The sequence below is a fragment of the Aphis gossypii genome, chromosome 2 (genome assembly GCF_020184175.1).
Source record: "Aphis gossypii isolate Hap1 chromosome 2, ASM2018417v2, whole genome shotgun sequence".
In the NCBI taxonomy this organism is placed as follows: Eukaryota; Metazoa; Arthropoda; class Insecta; order Hemiptera; family Aphididae; genus Aphis; species Aphis gossypii.
Genome location: NC_065531.1, coordinates 6,183,798 through 6,204,572, shown reverse-complemented (window position 1 = coordinate 6,204,572; position 20,775 = coordinate 6,183,798). Strand labels below are relative to the sequence as shown.

The following is a 20,775-nucleotide window of genomic DNA, read 5'->3' as shown; positions in this document are numbered from 1 at the left end:
CTTATATTCTCGCTTATAAAATCATACAGGCAAAAAACGTATCTATAACTAATTTATATTTAATAGAAAATTATAAGTCTACAGTTTAAATTACATAAACATATTAGCTTACTTCGAATTATAGTTTATATACATAGATAAAAATATAGCTTATGTATTTTGAGAATAAATTTTAATATTGAAGGAAAAAAACAATGGAAAAAAAATCAAGCTTTCACCGAACCAGCACTAAAAAGTTACAAATACGGTGACACGCAACTATATATTAAATTATAATAAATGATATGCACTACCTTATGAGTATTGTCAATACTCATATAGAATAATAACATTTTAAAGAATTGCTTAAAAATTTATAAAACAGATTATTTAATTAGTACAGTTATAGTTAATACTAAAAATAAATAAATAAAAATACAAAAATTTTCAAACTAAATTTACTTAAGATTTTAGCTTTGTACTTATTATACATACCTACATATTTTATTTATTTTATTGTACTAGCATTATATAAGCAGAGTAAAGTCAATTTATAATGAGTCGTAAAATTAAACTATAACAAGTATTTATAATTATTTGTATGTTTTGAACGAAGGAGTTACCGAAGTGTACAATTAATACAACTTTCCAGGGACGTTGGAACATGAAAGTAAATAAAATATTATAGTATAATACAGAGATTGTACATTTATCTAATAAATTATGGAAATCGTATGAAAAAAAAACAATTAATTTAAGTTAACATCACGGACTAAGAAATATATATATATATATGTATATTTTAGTATGTGGTTAACATAAAAAAATTCATCAAATACAAAATGATTAAAGTTGAAAACTGTGTATATGGTCAAGATAATAATAAAAAAAAAAAACAATGATTTTTGCATAGATTTTTAAAACGAAAAATATTTGTGAAATTGCCGAAAAATAACTTTCAAAAAATTTGACGATTGCGCGATAATATTATAATTGAAAAATATAAAATCGAAAGTTATTATCTAAAATATCATAAAAAAGGAAGATTATATCTATTATATCAAGAACGTACATTAGTCACTATCCCACTTGAGGTAAACAATATTTGTCGTAATATACATAATATAATATCATTATATTAAATACACAATGAGGCAAATAAAAGTAAAGATCAAATGGGCTGTTATAAATGATTATATATATTTAACAGAGGTACTAACTAAATTTGTACTTTTTGAGTAGTGCTGGTGTAACAGTTTTAAGTTTGTTTTAACATCGATAGATTTTCATATCGCAGGAAAATTATTGGGTAATTTGATTATATCATTTGTACGTTTTAACATGTATTCTAACCCACCTCCATTATCTACGATTGCTTGAAAAGCTTGTACTCTAGGTTCATTTCTCAATTCTTCTGTAACAGGAATCAAAGATGCGATAGGCACCAAAATTCTTTGGAAATCGACCAAGATGGGCGCCTTTGGATCATTTTTTACTCCTGAGTTGAGTACCGGATTGAATGGTTCGGGTTTGTTGGCGGGTGATTCAGGAATTCTCAGAATGGGTCTATAATTCGGTGATTTGGGGATGAGGTTCCATAGTCTGACTGTGGAAAAACAAAAACGAAATAAAATGAAAAAAAAATTAAACTAAATAAGTATCAAATAGCGAAAAGCACTCAATTACAATGAAGCAAGTATATTATAATTTATAATATACCTACTCGATAATATATAAATACGCATAAATAGACACAAGCTTTTAAACCATTCCAATTAATTTGTTTGGTCTAATTCCACTAGCCACCTTTACCTTTAATATTTAATATTTTAATATTAGTATACAAAAATCAACATTTCAAATACCGCCTTATCTTATTTGCTCTTCAAAATACATTATCATTATGTCGTGAATTATGATTAATTATTTCGTAAATAATTATACATCGAAGATTCAATTATTTCGTCTAACATGATATAAAAAATATGGTTCTAATTCTGTGTATTATAGTTGGAAGATATGATGTCGATGCAATCATTTCTCGGACTGCTATCCCAACACTTTAGATTTAATACGAATTTTTGGAATTAATAGATTGAACAATGAACATAGGTATATACCACAAAAATAATAATAATAACATGGTTTAGTAACTGGCATGGCGGATGAAGGAAGTCGAATGCGGTGTGAAAAGTTTGATGACATGACAAAAATCACCAAAATAGGTAGGGAGAGAGAATATGGCGAGTAGTGTTGGGTTTATTCATATATACCTATATATATAAAGTATTGCAATTATTTAATTATTTATTTTTAATTATTATTATTTTTAATATACCTAATAATACATTAAATATTATGTATAGACCCCAGTCGATTATAAAATTATTGGTAGTAATTAATGAAAATAGATATATATATTGCAAATTGTTTTTCAATTATATATTATAATTTATACTATCTTAAAAAAAAAAAAAATTATCTTATATTAACCTTATATTATTATAAAGCGTAGGTATTAAACAAATATATATTTTTTTTAATTATTAAAAATATTATGTTTAAAAAACAATAGTATAATTGAACAGTGTTAAAAACTTAAAAAATCATCAATTTAATCATTGTCTTTGTACACGAAAACAAATGAAAATAATTAAACAAGCTGTAATTATAAAATAAATATTATTTCATAATAAGTTTAGCACTTAATAAATAGGTGTATAAAACAGTTTTAAAGTATTTGTATTTTTTTAAATTTTAAGTTTATTTTCAAAACAACATAATTAGTCTTAAGAAAATATAGTTTCTTAACTTATATAGAGCATAAAATATTTACAATGATTTATTATGATCAATATTTTTAAACTATTTTTTGGATATAACTTAAAATAATATATCTCATTTTATATGGATAATATAATATAAATGTCATTTCTTAAGATTTAAATATTATAAATGTATTAAAATAATTTCAAAAAGAAATTTAGAAATTGACTAATAACGTAGCTTCAATAATAAAATATATAAAGTGTACACAATTTAAAATAATAATTCAACAACATTCTTCATATACACATTGGCATAGAATAAAATATTGTTTATTTTTAAATTTTCAACCCCTCCGAGTATTCTTATTAAATGGATTTCACGGTATAAAATTACACATCAACTAATAGTATCCAATAAACATAATATTTCATATAATTTTGTTCGTTAACATTACGATAAATACCATCCATAATTTGTGGATTGATTAAAGTATTAAAATTAAACTAATCGTTAATACTTTCTACATTTTTAATATTTCTAATTGACATTAAATGGTAACATTTTACTTTGGTTCTCTAATAGATTATTTTAGAAATAGACCTTACAATAATTGAATAATGTTACAATTGTTTAGTATATTATACCAATTCATATTTTGCTGTGCTTAATATACAACATTTAAAAATTGCTGTGAGTACCTATTCATAATATTGTATCAATAATAAAACTTAATATAAATTCATTAATAACAAACAATATTTGTGACTAAAATAATAATCTAATAATTAGATGTATTAAATATACATTACATTGGATTAATAATTTTAATTGTCGTCACTATACAATTATTATTTTGATTATAAAAATATACTATTACTTTCATAATTATGCTAAATATAATATTATGTATATTAAAGTTATTAAAATGAAGTTGTAAGATGATAACAAATTATTGTTCAACAATGAAGTTAATTTTGTTCTTCTGATGAAAAAATGATAGATAAATAAATTAATAGTCAACAGTACAATAAAAATATTTACTATAAAAAATAATCCTAAGGTACTTGTCTTGTATGCCATGTATAGAATAATTCCAGTGATGTATGCAACTAGTTATCAGTTAAAAATTTACCAAAAACTGTTAGGATATTTTTTTAAACCATTACATAAATTTAAATTAACTATCAATCAAGTCATATTATTGTTTTTTTGTGTAAATATAATATTATAGTGAGCCAAATGGGTTAGTTTAAATGTGAGGAAGGAAAAATGTGTATACAAAAATAGCTTTATTTTAATGATTTATAATATTAGTAAATTAACCGGTAATATTTTAGAAATAGCTCACATAACACAATATTTGTTATGCAGCATAAAAACAAGTACCAACATTATATTAATATAACATAATAGTGTTTGGCAGTGAAATAAAAAGAAGAAAGTAACATGCAGCTTATTTTTCTGATCATGTGCAACTTATACATTAATATATTCCCCTTCTTTAGGTCTAATTAAGATTTTAAAATGGTTCACACAGAGTTTAAATTTTAAATCTAATGTACATGAAAAACTTGACAAATCTGGCAGTGAACAATCTCTGGATTCCCCCAGTATTTGTTTTTGTTTTACTTGACGGCATTCTGCTAACCAAACCACCACCTGAACACATGTCCTGTATTGTTTGAGGAGCTCACTTCAAAAACTCAGGCAGTGTATACTCGTGGCTAGTAGGCAGCTTGAGTTCAGCAGAATATGAATTAGCTATGTGTTATAAAAAAAATTTGTTTAATAATAAAAATTGAAATAATAAAATATGTATAATATAAGTAAAAATTGAAATAAAAAAAAGAAATTGTTTTGTTTGAAGATATTATTAAAAATATTAGGAAAGTTATTAGAAAATATGAAACTACCAATAATTTTTTAATACAAATCTGAACTATTTTAATGTATGTATTAGGAAAAACAATAATAATTGGCAAATAAATTATACAAAACATAATGAAATAAATCCAATTCCCAATATTTTAAGTGGAAAAAGAGTATACATGAAACAAAAAAAAATCGATTTATAGAATTATGTATGTATTATTTTTTTATAATATTAACTATGCACATAGAATCATTATGTTCATACAATTACTATTTAAAATTATTTTCAGGATTTAAGTGATCATTGATAAAAAGTTAAGTGATATTAAAATAATAATGTCAACACCTATGGAATGTGAAAACAATCAAATATTACTATTTAATAAATCTATGAATTGATTAGTTTAAAGATGAATACTTCTTGTCAAGTTTTCAGAATGATTTTATGAGGTAAGAAAGCATATTGAAAAATAAAAATAGGAATTATACATACTGATTTATTATAACTTAACAATGTTCTAGAATGTATTTAAATACAATAATTATATATTACTCATATATGTATAAATATTTAATATACATTAAACACTGATAAGGTTAAGAAACAGTGGGTAGACTACCTACAGAAAGTAGAAAATAGAACAGTGACATACAAAAATAAAATAACCGAGCAAAAAACTTAGAATCACCAACTAAACATTATATAAATTAAAACAATAAAAATGTTTGATTAAAAAATTTAAAAAATTGAATAAAGAACGTTGAAATTATTTTAAAAAATACTCAAAGACAATCTATTTTAAAGTTATATCAAATATGTCATTCTATACGTCTTATAAATTGCCAATAAATAATAAAATAGATTTTTTTTTAGATAAATTTTAATCATGAATTGTCTATGTTTTGTTAACATTTTGATTCATATTCAATACCATGCATGAAACAATTTTTAGTTTTCTAACAAATTACTTATAATTTTAATAATATAAGATTTAATTTATAGTTATTATTTTATATTTAACTTATTTATTATTTACAGTATTAACAGTTATTAAAATTGCATTTAATGTTAACAAAAAGAATATATTATTTTGAAATATTAATGTTTTATATATTAGAATGTATGATAATTTGTGCACAATATTTAAATTCTGAATATCTCAGGTGACTTACATTCATTACATCACTAAATTCAAATTAAATAAAGCTAATAAAAACATTAAGTAATATGTGTCACATTTGATTTTTTATGAGTTGTATAGTCACTATAAATTATTTATAACTAAATCAATGATAAATAAATAGATGGTTCTATCAGTTTATTTAAATCATGCTACCTAACCAATAGGTAATAAAATGTTTATAAATTAAATTTGTTTTTCAAAAAAAGCTATTGAACTTATCAAAACAATTTACTATTAATAATATATTTATAGAATTATTATTTATAGTAACTTCACCAAACTATATAACTTGATTTTAACAATAATTATTAATAAATAGTTTATTAACTATATATTTAAATAATATGTATGGGTAAGAAGTTTTCAATCACTTAAATATTTATTTTAGTCATTGTGTAATATTTAAAATATTAAATGTTTATATTATCTATATTTATCAAAATTGAGTAAAGGAAGATTTATACTTACAATAATACTATATGCCCCGTTTCAAAAGAGAACATACCGAGCGGCCACGGGCAAAACCGGTTTTGTTACGTTAATCTGGTATATTCTCTTTTGAAACGAGGTATAGTTATTGATAATCATATTAATTTAAAAAAGAGTGACTATTAGTATAATTTTTCAAATATTTGTCATTTTGTCAATAAATGTAAAATATATATAAAAGCATAAATTTATAGATAATTTTAGTTATTACCAAAATCATTACCTTCCTTAAGTCCACTAACTGCATGTGATTGCCAATTATTCTCTTTTATCCAACCAGGTTCTATACCTTTTAAATAGTACTTTACCCCATCCTTTTCAGCAGTGATTTCATCTTCAGAGTCCATTCTATTTGAAATATTATCTACAGAACAAGAATTCTCAATGGGCACATCTGTATCTATTTTTGTATCATTTGGATGATTAACTTCTACATCATTTGGAACTATCTCTGTATCATTAGTTTTCTCTTCAACAACTTCAGGATTTTTTACCTGAATAGACATAATTTCAACCTTTTCAACAATATCTATGCTGTTATCAATCTTTGTATGAACTTCTTTACTTGGGCTAGTAGGTTTTTTTAGAGAGTCAAATCCACTTAACTCATGTACACCACCAATGTTGTTATCTTTAGTCAATATATTTGAATCAGATTTATTTAGAGTATTTGAAATGTCACTTAATGAACTTTCAAAATTGTTTATTTGATCTAAAGTATTTACCGTTTTTTCTAATAATAAATCAGTAGTTTTTGTTTGATCATCAATTTCATTTGTAAATTCATTTGAATGGATTTCACGAGGTTCAATGGAAGGATCTTCAATTTTCTCAACTAGAAGTGATTCATTTCGTGCTGTTTCAATACTTTTTATATCTGAAGATACCTGCAGTTCAAATTTATCATTTATAACATTCACAGTTGAATTACAATCAGATTCATTTTGTCTTGGTTCTACGACAGTGGTATTATCATCATTTTTGTTGAAATCAAAAGTTGTGTTAGTTTCTTGAATTTCATTTGAAATGGTAGGTAAGACTTCATCACTCGTTGTGGAAGGCAAAACTTCACTTGTTGTGTTAGGTAAGTCTTCACTTGTTGTAGTAGGTATAAATTCACTATTAATCGATAAAACTTCGCTTGTTGTTGGTGTAACTTTAGCAATGGTTGGTGCAACTTCACTTGTACTTTGTACATTACTTTTATCGAATTCCACATCGTCATCTTCGCCATCATTATCCCAATCTTTCAATAACTCCTCTTGTAATTTAATTTTTTTAGCTTCTGACGATTTGTTCTTTATATTTTTTCGTTTTTTGGCGTTAGGTAATTTTTCGACTGTTACCTCTTTAAGATCATTTTTACACGTTGCCATGTGCCGTTTTAGGATATCATAACTATTAGTTTTAAAAGTACAGTTAACGTGTACATGACAAGTATAACCATTTGTTACTGCTGTTCTAATGGGTGTATGGAGTTTTACAACTTTTGATGGAGGTGAAGATTTTTGTTTGCTGGTACGATTTTGTTTTGGTTGTGATATAGATGGTGATTCTTTAGTTTTAATATTGGGTTGAGATTTAGGTGTGGGTAAAGATTTTCCTCGAGATTTTGGAACAACTTTAACTGCTTCTTTCACAACTTTCTCTTTCTTATGACCTTTTATTTTAGATGGGGTAAAATTAGAGTTGATGAGTAACTTAATTTCTTCTTGATTTTTTCTTATAGTTTCAAAAATATTAACATCACCTCCAATACGCTTTTCCATTGATAAAATGTCTTCCTTAAAGGCTTCCATATCATATTTACCTACTGTTGGTATACCTTTCTTCTGATTTTTATATAAGGCTGTAAAATACAAGGGAATAATGTAAGAAAATAAATATTGTTATAAGCAGGTACATAACATTATAAATAAAAATTAATACTTACTAAGCCCTTTTGCAATATAATCATTTTTATGAGGGCCTGAGTATAGACATATATTATTTTGTTTTTCAACAACTTCACTATAAATATAAATAAAAATCAATAAATGTCATAAAAATATAAAATTTATAGTTAAATATTAACCTCGATATTAACTTACTATTTATTTTCATATTCATAATGGACCACCGCAATGGGGTTTACATTATTAACATATTCTAACAAATCTGATGGAATCGTTTGGGGATCTACAACTATGCCAGGCCACCAATAACGATTGACCACTTTTACCCAAACTAACGTACCATATGGGTATGACGTCGTAGATACTTGACTCATTTTTGCAGCGTTGATATTTAATCAGGCACCTATAAAAAAGAATAAGATAATATTAAGTGTTTAATTTGCACAAGCCACAAAGATATACAAAATGGTATAATAATAATAGATAAATTTGCTTAAACATATTTAAGCATAGGTATCTATAAAAAATCTTTTAACACAAATTAACTTAATACCACCACAGAAACATCTGAAATAATCACATAAATCAAAATAATATAATCTAAATGACAGAAAGTAAAATTATTGTTAGTACCTATCATAATTAATTTGGAAAAATCAAAACAAAAATAATCCTTTACATAATAAAGAATAAAAAATTGTGTTGCAAGTTATTTTTAAGTTTTTAAGGGGGTTTTAATGATGAATTTCATAATTATAATCAACGAGAAAATGGGGGGTAAAAATAAAGCAATGTTCTTCTGTTTAATTATCATTCAATACCTACTAACTTATAAACTTGCCTCCAATAATTTTTACAATAAAATTACATTAGTTTATATTATTTTACATTAGAAAAGTGCTTGAAGGCATGTACTCTATTCAAATTAAGAAATATACCAATTCGACAGCTGATTATTGCACAGGGACATGGCTTAACCATACATCAGTGGTTCTCAACTGGGGTGACATGTCACCCCCTTTGTCACCCAAGGGTAGTATGAACCCAACTTAGAGGTAACAAGAAATATCAACAGGAAATGGAAATTTTTTTTTAAAATAATAAATAGGTATACAGTATGTCCCAAAAGTCCTGTATCACCCTTAATGTCTCCATGGGAAATCAATATACTTAAACGCGGGTTTTTTTACAATACTAAGTGTGGAAATTCTGATTGAATGGCATAAAATTCAACTTTAAAAAAAAAATTTTTATGCATTTAAGAATTTTCAATTTTTAAATAGCCATTTTGTTAAAAATATTTTTTAAAGCAGTTCAAAAAAAAAAGTATATATATAAATTTAATTATATATATTTAATTTTATTATATAAATATATTAAAATTAAATAAAAATTGACCAAGTTAAAGCAAGTCATGTTTTTGAATAAATGTAATAAAAAATTCAATTATTTCACATTTCAATAATAAAATATCTATTTCGGCATGACAATACTTTTATAAACCTAATCAAAGTTTTGATTTGAATAGAAATAAAAATAGCCGTGTGTTATCGTTTGCTGAACAGCGAAATTGGACCTAACAGTTATACCTAATTAATCCGATTTATAATCCGTTGTGTTTATTGGCTGATCTCCATCATAAAATTGAACCAAATATACAAAATACCTTACCTGAGTCATTAGAAAATGTTAAAACAATTGGGTCCAAAAACTTCTACTCTGTGTTACAAATAAATAATAATGCAGGTCACTTTGAACATTTATAAAAAAAAAATCTAATGAATCATTTTCGTTTTTATGTAATAAAATCTTGTTTTTTTTTTCTATTAACAATCAAGTTTAAAAATATTATCTGAATTTTAATTTTAATTTTTCCTAAAAGCTCCACAACAATTAGATATTAACAAATTGCCATAAAAAATCAGGGTTCCAATCTAAATTGATTAAATTGAGTAAATTGTGTTTTGCTAGGTAACAACTATTATTATAATTAGGTAATCAAAAACATACTTTCCCCAAATTGATTAATTTTTATTCAATTTTAATTTTTTTTCTTTTGAACTGTTTTAAAAATTATGTTCAACAAAATGGCTATCTTAAAAATTAAGAACTCTTAAATCCATAAAAAAAATTAAATTCTATGCTACCTATTCGATCAAAATTTCCATACTAAGATCGTAAAAAAAATGCGTTTAAATATAATGATTTCCCATGGAGATATTAAGGGCGATACAAGACTTATGGGACATACTGTATATAATACCGCCACTTTGTAAAAACCACAAATGTCAAATTTCCCATTAAATTTATATAAACCATTAGGTATTATTTTTGCTCTTATTTTATTTTATTTGTCAATTTTAAGTTTAAACTATTAAAAGAGCCAACGTTTTGAATGTTTTTTTTTCTGTATACCTACTGTATTATTTTTTTTTTAATAAAAGAATTATTTTAAAATATACAGCTAAAATTGTTTATTATTTTGATATTAGGGTAACGCAGTGTTTGATTCTAGTAGCTAAAGGTGACATGAATCAAAAAAGGTTGTGAACCACTGCTATACATAGTAGGCTTATAGATGGTTGACTCTGTAGGGATTGACAAACAGGTGTTGTGTAGCTACCATCTGATGAAAACTGGTAGCTGCTAACTATGTTTCTTAACTTTAACAGAGTACAGGTAATATTTTGACCACATAATAGAGTATTAAAATAAATATAGACTAATCAGTGTAAGTTATCTCCACATTAAAGATTTCATGAAGAATCTCTTCAATTAATAGTTAAGGTACAACATCCTTAATTCTAAAACCAACCTAGGGCTCTCATTAAAAAAAAATAAAAAAATCAACAAACAAGAAGACTAATACTGCTCAGTAATTGTATATGATGATAGGAGACAAGCAGATACTTATTTTTACCTCCTGTCATAATCAAAATTAAAAAAAAGTGGGCAAGTGGGTACCGTTCTGCTGTACATTAGGGGGTGGGGTTGACCTCAGACTAGGGAAGGTTAAATTTGAATGCAATGATAGGTATCATTGTATACGAAAAATGATTCTGAACGAAGATGATTTGTCAGCCTAGGATATAATTTCCAGTGGTTGGTGAAAAAGGTGGTTTATGTTTTAATGGCCTGAATACACCAAAATTTAAGTTCTTTTATAATTATTGTAAACTAAACTTATGAAAAATGTTGTATTAAATTTTCAACTCTTAGCTACCTATACAAACATTTTTATGAATTATACCTACAAAATAATTTGCAAATATTCATAATTTTGATGAATTTTCGTCAAAATTTGAACTTCAAATGCTAATAAAAAAAAATTGTGCCTATGTATTCTTATAATTTTTTAATCACTATAAGAATAACATATGAGGAACTTTGTATAAAATTTTCAAGTATTTTGATAGGGCCAAAAAAATTTTCAGAAATATTGAAAATTTCAGTTGTCTATAAATAGCTCAAAAAAACTCAAAATATTTTGAAAATTAAATCATGTAAGGAAAATGCTAATCTAAATAACTGGTAATATTTTCAAGTATCTACGACTTATACTTTTAGAATAATAACAAATATTTAAAATCGTTTGAGGATAAATCGTTATCGTTACCTACGCGATTTCATAAAAATTTGAACTATAAACGCTTATAAAAAAAATTTGTGACTAACGATTTATATTTTTTTTAGCTACAATAAGAACAGCTCATAAGGAACATTGTAATAAATTTTAAAGTTTTTTTGGTCATCCAAAATTTTTTTACCGACACTTTAAAAAAAAAATTCGCATAAAAATCGAAAATTTCAATGGTCTATAAATAACTCAAAAAAAGTCAAAAATTTTTGAAAATTTAACTGTACATAGATAACACTAACATAAACATTTAGTGAAAATTTCAAGTATTTACAGTGATTAGTTTTTGAATTACAACCATATAAAAAAAATCGATTCGGTCAAAAACTGGTTTTGCGTAAAAATTCCCGTTTTTCCGTCATTTTAGATTCTGAACGAAGTGAAGAATGTATTGATTTTACAATGGTATGTTTTTTTTTTTTTTTTGTTTTTGTGTCTGTGTACAGCATAACTAGTCGAAATAATGCTCCAATTTCAAACTATGGGGGTGGTTTCCGATGTAAAAGTGAATATCCTTGGTGCATTATACAGGTAAAAAGTTAACATTTTCCAACAGTTTTCAAAAAAATCGAGAAAAACAAAAAAAAAAATGACGGAAAAACGGGAATTTTTACGCAAATCCAGTTTTCGACCAAATCGATTTTTTTTTATGGTTGTACCTAATTCAAAAACTAATCGCTGAAAATACTTGAAATTTTCACCAAATGTTAATGTCAGTGGTATCTGTATATAGTTAAATTTTCAATTTTTCTGAAAAAATATTTTTGAAGTGTCGATAAAATTTTTTTGGCCCTATCAAAATACTTGAAAATTTAATACAAAGTTCCTCATATGTTATTTTTATAGTGATTAAAAAATTATAAGAATACATAGGCACAATTTTTTTTTATTAGCATTTGTAGTTCAAATATTTACAAAAATTCTTCAAAAGCATGAATATTTGCAAATTATTTGAAGTTGAAAAATCATAAAATTTTTTGTGTTTATAACAAAGGATTAAAAATACAACACTAAGTTTTCCATAAGTTTACCTTCAAGTATCTATAGAGAAAACTCGAAGCATCATTATAGGAAAAATTTTAAGTGCGTTTGAATTTTAAATTTTAACGAAATAGCGTAACGATAACGATTTATCCTTAAACGATTTTAAATATTTAAAATTGAAGCATTATTTCGACTAGTTATGCTGTACACAGACACAAAAAAAAAAAAAAACATACATCCTTGTAAAATCTCTGGTAAAATCAATACATTCATCATTACGTTCAGAATCTAATAATGAGTGATAAATGATAGCATTAGCATGGCCTATCTATAATATATTTAATCTATGATAAAAGAAAGGCACATGCAAATATAATATCTTCTTAAGTACCTAATTATAAGACACATTTAATTTTCAAAGAAGTCACGGGTTCAAACAAGTACTACAAAAATCTAAATACTATGAATAGCGCCATATGTATACATTATAAATATTAACTTGCATAATGAGTATTTTGCTTGTGATCCAAATGAGGATCCAAATTAGGTACAAATATTTTATGCATTGATCAGAATGTTTATTTAAAATCTTGATTTTAAATTAAATATTTTAGTTTTTGTTTTTCGATTACTGCCATAAATTATTTTATTTTTATTTTAAATCACTATTGGCTTTGTTGGAATTTGGTTAATTAACTAGTAAAAAAAGCATGGGATACTATATAATTTAAAGGCAAATAACCAAAATGGTTGTGGAAAATTTAAAATATGTAGATTGATTATAAAATATTAACTTATAGAAAATATGTTAAAAACATAAATAAGTACCTACTAAGTTACAACAAACATTCAATCGGGCATTCAATTAATCATAGAGTGGTATTTCCGAGAGAATTAATGTGTCAGTGATACTGATCTAAAGAAATAAAATTATAGTTTACCTATAACTGCATAGACCTTATTTCTTGTACTATAATACTATATTTAGTATAATGTCTATGCATACAATATTATTAACATGGAATTTATCGAGCATTGTTAGTCCACATGTTACCTGTGCTTTGTGAAACACTGGCTGTTGTCACCATAGTGAACTACACAATGTTCCATCTATTAGAATAAGGTGTATGGTTCTACAGTTTTATAGTATTAATAATAAAAAAGTAATGATAAATTGATGGTCTGTGATTACACATTTGGGTATTTTACAACCAGGTAAGTATACAAGAGGGGGTTTATTTATCATCATTCATCAATAAATAATGATAATTGTATATTTTTTTATGAACCCCCCCCCACCGAATTTTTTTTTTGTGTACGTGCCTGTTTACAACTTAGTGTTTTTCAGGGTTTTTCAGGGTTTTTCAGATTATATTCTGCATAAAGGTGGTGATGAAGAAAATATTATAATCTATTAACAACCAATCCCTATATTAAGTAATTTCCTCGGTTATTCTATAAATTTTTGAGAAAATTATTAAAGCACAATTGATAAATTATCTTGTACCTAGATTATTTAGAAAATAATAGTATCTTATCAAAAAAAAACAATATGGTTTTAGACTTAAAATAAGTACTGAAGATTCTTTATAATATACAGATACTGAAGTTTTATCAAAACCACTCGATCAAAAAAAAAAAGGCATTACATATTATGTATATTTTTATATTTAGAGAAAACATCATTATTTGTTGTTTAAAGTCTTCAATAGTTATGGTATGAGTGGAATAAGTTTAAGCTAGTTCAAAAGTTATCTTAGGCCAGTATCACACTAGTGGAATATATCCGCGGTGGAATAATTGCGACATATAGCGATTTTATTTTTTCTGTGCGCCAATTCTGCTGTAATGTATCCAGTAGTATTTAAATATATGAATTTCGATATTGCTAAAATTCCGCTGCGGATATTCCGCAAGTGTCACACGGGCCTTAATCAGAAGAAACAAATTATTTACTAATGTAAAAGGTGTTTTAGGACAGGAAAATGAAATTCTATATGATACCTTAAGGAAGAGTCTTAAGTCCTATTTTGTTTAATATCCCATTTATTATGTATATAAATAGTCTGTGTGATATGAATGTTAATGAAAAAATAGTTGTATATGCAGATGATACATATACCTAGGTATATATTTTTCTGGTACAAATTGAGATAGTTTAAGACAAAAAACTGAATTAAATTATAATAAAGTAATAAAGTAGTTAAATATTAAAAAAAATATCTTAAAATCTAAATAAAGCAATGTTTATGGTTTTTTTAATAAATAATATTTTACCACCATTTGAAGAAATTACTTTGCATAAGTATTCAATTGCATCAAACTGCAATTGACTAAAAACTTATATAATCAAAAGGATTAAATATTTAGAACTTTTACTTGATTGTAGCCTTAAATGAAATATTCATATAAATTGTCTACCTAATAGTTAAATACATTGTTTATATTTATTTTAATAGGTATATTAAAACATTATATTATTTTAATTAATACCCCTATTAATACTGTGAGGATAGTTTATAAATCTTTATACCAATCTATATTTTAATGTGGCATGGTACCTCTAAAAATGTTCTTAGCCTCTTAAGGGTGCAGTAAAATAATATAATTTGTTTAGCTTATAGCAGTAGTTCTTAACCTTTTACGAATGACGGAACAATTTACATTTTAAACCCATGGTTTTTGAGGAACACAGTCGTAAAATGAAACAATAATTAAATACATTTTTTAGTATATTAAACAATACATAATATATATTATAGCATAAAGCATGTCCATTGTGCATACATGTTAATAAAATAAACCGACAAGTGGTAGTTCTGGGCTGACAGCCTAGGGTCGACCTAGCTAGGGTTAACATTGAATCTCTTGAAATGTCTGTCAATATCATTCTTTAGGTCTTTCTCTCTTATACATTACACCTTCAATATTAGTGGAACTAATATTACCCGTGCTGGTAACTGTGTTAAAGACCTAGGTATCATTTTAGAAACAGAATTTGAACTTTGAAGAGAACCTGTATAGAATTCAAAGTAATACCTAGCCTCTATTAAGGCTCTCTACTGTGCCCTTATAAGATCGTTGCTAGAGTATGCATGATGCAATAATATGGGATCCTTATAATTTAAGTTTATCTAAACAAATAGAATGTGTACAGCCAAAGTTCTTAAGTTTTGCTGGTTTTCTACTAAATATTGAACACGTACCTCACGACTACAGTTCAGTACTCCTGTCCCTTGACCTTCCCTCTCTAGGCTGACAGATGGGTTGAAGCAAATGAAAAATTTCTTAGTAAGCTATTAAATGGTGATATTGACTCCCCCTCCTTCTTGACTTGCATCATCTTTAAAATCACAACGTTTTTCTTGGGGTTTTTCTCTAGGGATAAGTCCTCCTTTATTATTCCTATCATTCACTATGCATCACTAACTATGCCATAAACCAACCCCTCGTTAGGATAATGAAAATTGTGAATGAGAACTCATCATTTTGGATCAGTTAGTTCACGTTCATTATTACTATTATTATTTTATTAATATTTATTTATTAAGGGCAGTAAGCCCAATATATTGTACAAAAATATATAAATTCTACCAAAGTGGATGATACAGTTATCCAACTTTACAAGTAGAGATTATAGAGAAATAGTTTTAATAATACAAAACACATGATATAGTATTTACTGACACATATACATTTAAATTTTTAGGTTAGTGTTAAGGTTTGCGATTTGTATTAATATCTAATAAATAAGTGAGGGTGCTCATTGCCAAGGCGCATCATCCTATCAATTGGTTGGTTTCTGCCGTAATTCGTATTGTGTGGAGTAATAGTGAAGGGAGTGGAAGATCTAGTTAGACGGGAAGGAACTTTGAAACCAACTTGTGCGAATAGGGAAGGAGCATCAGTAGATCCATCAATTAATTTATGTAAGAAGAGTAAGTTAGCCTCAACTCTTCTATCAGCTAAGGATACAAGACCGAGTTTGTGCATAACTGGTTGGTAGTCGTGAGGTGGATGATTAATTTTAAGAATAAACGCTGATGAGCTTAAAAATCTTATCTGGACACGTTATATAAGAGAAAAATCCACTGCCGTACAGGGGTCCCATAGTACTGAGGCATACTCAAGAAGGGATCTAACAAGGGAACAGTAAATAGACTTGAGTGAAGCAGATAATTTAAACTCTTTAGATAATTGTAGCACAAAACCAAGTGTCTTTAGAGATTTACAACACATTGCTTCGATATGAGGGTGAAAGCTCAGTTTAGGAGTGAGCATAACACCTAGATCTTTTTTCATACTTACCGATTCAATAATTGAGCTATTAATGATATAGGTATATTTGATAATAGACCTACTTCTAGAGAATGACATACTGTGACATTTATCTGTATTAAACTGCAATCCAATAGAATTGAACCAAAAAACCATGGAATTAAGCTCGCTTTGTAAAGATTGACAGTCACTTAATGTGTCAACACGACTAAAGATTTTAAGGTCATTATTATGTTACAAATGTACCTATTATACTTGTTTTACTTGTTATACTTTTATCAGTATCTATGTATTATCTACTCATAGTTAATTTTTGCAAACAATGTTATAAGAAGCTAGTCAATTTAAATTATTGTATAATGTACCAAATATTGTTTCATGTATTATTATAACTTTGGGCTCTTGCCCATATTTTTAATAAATAGGTAGGTACGTAAAATAAAACCTGAAAAGATTCTATAGATATAGTACTTATACACATGTATTGTTATACATGTCTTAGGTATATCTTTGTGTTTTGGAAGTGCATAAAAGTTAAAATGTTAAAAGAATGAAACTAACAATTTTTGTTCACCAATTTTAAAATTTTGTTGTAACACTTAACCTCGCACTTAACCTAACCAAGTTCACGGATCACCGGTTAAGAACCACTGGGTCAAAGGAAGGACAATCTCATAGGATTATTTAGGGTAGCCTAACCCTAAGGTTACTTAAATATAGGTAAGGGATTTAACGATTTTACGTGTGTGTGATTGAATTGCTATTCAAATTAAAAATAGCTGTTAGTACATATAACATCAATTTTTTTTTCTAACAGAATGATAAGCCTTTGGATAAGCCCATGAGTCAAGATAGATTATTTAATAATAAAGTGATACCTATACATTAACGCAAATTTTGTTCAAAAATTCATAAATTATCTTGGTCCTGTCAATTGATATAAAAAAAATATATTCTTAATGATAATACTAACATAAAGAGTTATAGAAACAAGTGTATAAATTATGTTTTGTTTAGTTAAATAAGTCAATGTTAATAATTTGGTAATACTTTCTAATTCTATATTATTATATTCATTCTTTCTATAAATAATGTTTAATTAATAATTTTTACTACACCTGTGTAAAATAATTTATCTTAAGTGTACTATAACCTCAACTATAATAGGACCTACTTTATTTTGTACATATTATTGGAGAAATTATATTTGTATGTTAAAATAGGGTAGTTGCTGGTATAAATTGAGTAGTTGCAATAATTGGTAACAAGTAGAAATAATTTTAATTTGTTAAATCAGGTCTTCAACTTTTTTTTATGGCAAGCCAAATCTGAGATAGACAATTTTTTTTAGTGATAAATTAAAAGCAATGAAAACTAATAAACTATTTTTAAAATATTAATAATTTGGCAAGCTGTAGGTAAGGGATCTCTGTGTTTAATGATTATTCAATAATATAATATAAAAAATAAAAATAAATGTTAAAAGTAGTTGTTTCTATTTTGTATACAAAATATGTTTAATAATATAAAAATATTTTTATATGGTACTTATGCGTTATCAAGACTACATGTGTTATCACAACTACCACATATTATGGGTCACAGCAACGCCGTGTCCCACTCTAATCTTGTATTTTGTAAGTAAATTCTATTTCTAATTCTATTAGGGATAATTAGGGGCCAACGTTGCCACTCGCTCGGACATTCAAAAAGAAAATATTCCTTGATTTGCTATGCAACACCACCAAAGGAAGGTCACATGGTTAAAAAAACCATACTCATCATTTTGTTAACAACATTATCGATAAATACATTGACATTAGCTTTGGGTAGTTTTGTATTATTAAAAATACGTGTGTAGCACGCCATGAGTTCAACATCAAGGTAGTCGCCACAAAGCACAAGTACCTTTTATACAAACATTGAAACAAAATATTCTATAATTTCCATAAATGTGTTTGACCAACGATCGGTGTGTGATACGGACTAAGAAGTCTATATTAAAATCGTATCTCACAAGAGCACTGATCGGGTCCACTATCTTGCTACATACCTACATTTGTTCGCGAACGACGGGATTTAGAAACATCCGTCGTAGGAAAACAAAAACAGTTGACGGGAGAGCCACCTACGTACCAAAAAACCCGCCGATAGTCAACGCCCAACGGTAGGTATATTATACTCGACGACCTTGTCACAGTACTTACCAAGGACGTATGTCGAATTCGTGGATTTGGATACACACACAGAAGTTTATGTTGAGATGATGTTTGGCGTCTGGCTGAATGCGTTATCGCCGGTGATCGAGCGTGTGCACATCAGCTGCCGTCTGCTTCGGTAGAAGGAAGTAGTTTTGCTCGACTTAGATTTGATGCTTGATGTCGCGATCGTCTTCGATCAGTACGTACAGAAAGATGAAAATATAATAATTCACCTTTTTTTTAATTCGCGTCGTCTAGAGTTCTACAAATAATGAAATAGAAGCACTCGCGTCTAGCGGGCAGCCAAAACGAATTGTAACATGCACAATATAGATATATTATAGGCTAGAATGAACGGCGAGCGGCGGCAACCAACGAGAGTACAGAGAAATTACAAACACAAATGCTTGCGCATGATAATGGAATAACAGTGCGGGCAACCTAATGTGACGGGACGCGACGCGACGCCATACTACACCGATCGACTGATGTGTTCTATTACCAGTTACCACGGTCCAGGGCCGGCTCATGGCACGTGCAATCGATGCATTACCACCGGGCACCGGGCGGCAACTTTAAGTAGGCAATTAAGGGCGGCAAAAATATTATGGATTTATTGTTTTTTAGTTATTATTTATATAATACCTATTAAATATTAATAAATATAACACTTATTACTACAACTACATGGCGATCACCGCCCATATAATAACTATCACAACGATATTTTTAACCTCTCATGTTTATCTCGAACGAGCAATGGGCATATGGGATAAGGCGGAATTGCCAGAATTATTTTCGTCATTTTCATTATCTATATTATGAAAAATATAAATTACGTTATAGTATGGACGTATGGTATTATATTATGTTTAGTTGTGTACAACTATTGTAATCCATCGTTTCACCAGATTTTGTGTGTTCATAATACGTTTATTGTCGCTACAAACGTTACGTTGCTTACGTTAATTAAAGGTATGCGTTATGAATTATGACTAATAATATTTATAAGTATATGTAAATTTTTTCATGTATAAAATAAACATACACAGTAGATTTTTCTTATGTATTGAAAATGTATGATACTTTAATACTTAAGCCCGCAATGACTACTCGTCGGGCATAAAAATGGTGCCTGCAATTTGATATTCGTATTTCGTATACGTACACACTAATAATATTTCCTATATCGAACCTTTTGACCCGTCGTTAGTGTCGCTAATATTTTAACACCGTTAGCGTGTCGTGTTAGAGTTTCGCTCACTTATTAAATACACGTGTGAGTATATAAATAAATATACCGTGGTACTGACAAATATCAATATTGAACTGCTAAAGCATTATAATATTAATATAATAAGATAATAATAAAATATCAAGGTAATATGGTAAAGTGAATAAGGCGATCAGTGACGGTGCGAGCCACTGCGGCGAGAACAACGCCAAAATATACGGTATTATTACGTACACGACAACATTGGACTTCA

At 27.0% G+C, this 20,775-nt stretch overlaps 1 protein-coding gene across 3 annotated transcripts; it reads right to left on the bottom strand.

The window, feature by feature from the left end:
- Positions 1 to 39: 39 nt before the first annotated feature.
- LOC114129526 (uncharacterized) lies at positions 40 to 19,676 on the bottom strand. Of its 3 annotated transcripts, none has more exons than XM_050199948.1 (5): positions 19,295 to 19,675; positions 8,384 to 8,591; positions 8,227 to 8,303; positions 6,505 to 8,142; positions 40 to 1,585 (listed from the first exon to the last, which is right to left on the bottom strand). In XM_050199948.1, the coding sequence occupies exons 2-5, from the start codon at positions 8,560 to 8,562 to the stop codon at positions 1,266 to 1,268; spliced, it is 2,214 nt and encodes a 737-aa protein (XP_050055905.1). In that variant the 5' UTR covers positions 8,563 to 8,591; positions 19,295 to 19,675; the 3' UTR covers positions 40 to 1,265. The 3 variants fall into 3 exon arrangements, with proteins under 3 accessions (XP_050055905.1, XP_050055906.1, XP_050055907.1); XM_050199949.1 differs by having other exon boundaries at positions 6,517 to 8,142; positions 19,295 to 19,674; XM_050199950.1 differs by lacking the exon at positions 40 to 1,585 and adding an exon at positions 3,771 to 4,509 and having other exon boundaries at positions 6,517 to 8,142; positions 19,295 to 19,676.
- Between the last annotated feature and the right edge of the window lie 1,099 nt (positions 19,677 to 20,775).

What these genes read in the sequence shown, in the direction of transcription:
- LOC114129526 (XM_050199948.1), bottom strand. Translation starts at nt 8,562, where the DNA reads ATGAGTCAAGTATCTACGACGTCATACCCATATGGTACGTTAGTTTGG. An exon ending in TATGAATATGAAAATAAATA is followed by an intron (nt 8,304 to 8,383) that starts GTAAGTTAATAT and finishes TTATATTTATAG; the next exon opens with TGAAGTTGTTGAAAAACAAA. An exon ending in TAAGGAAGGTAATGATTTTG is followed by an intron (nt 1,586 to 6,504) that starts GTAATAACTAAA and finishes GTTTTTCCACAG; the next exon opens with TCAGACTATGGAACCTCATC.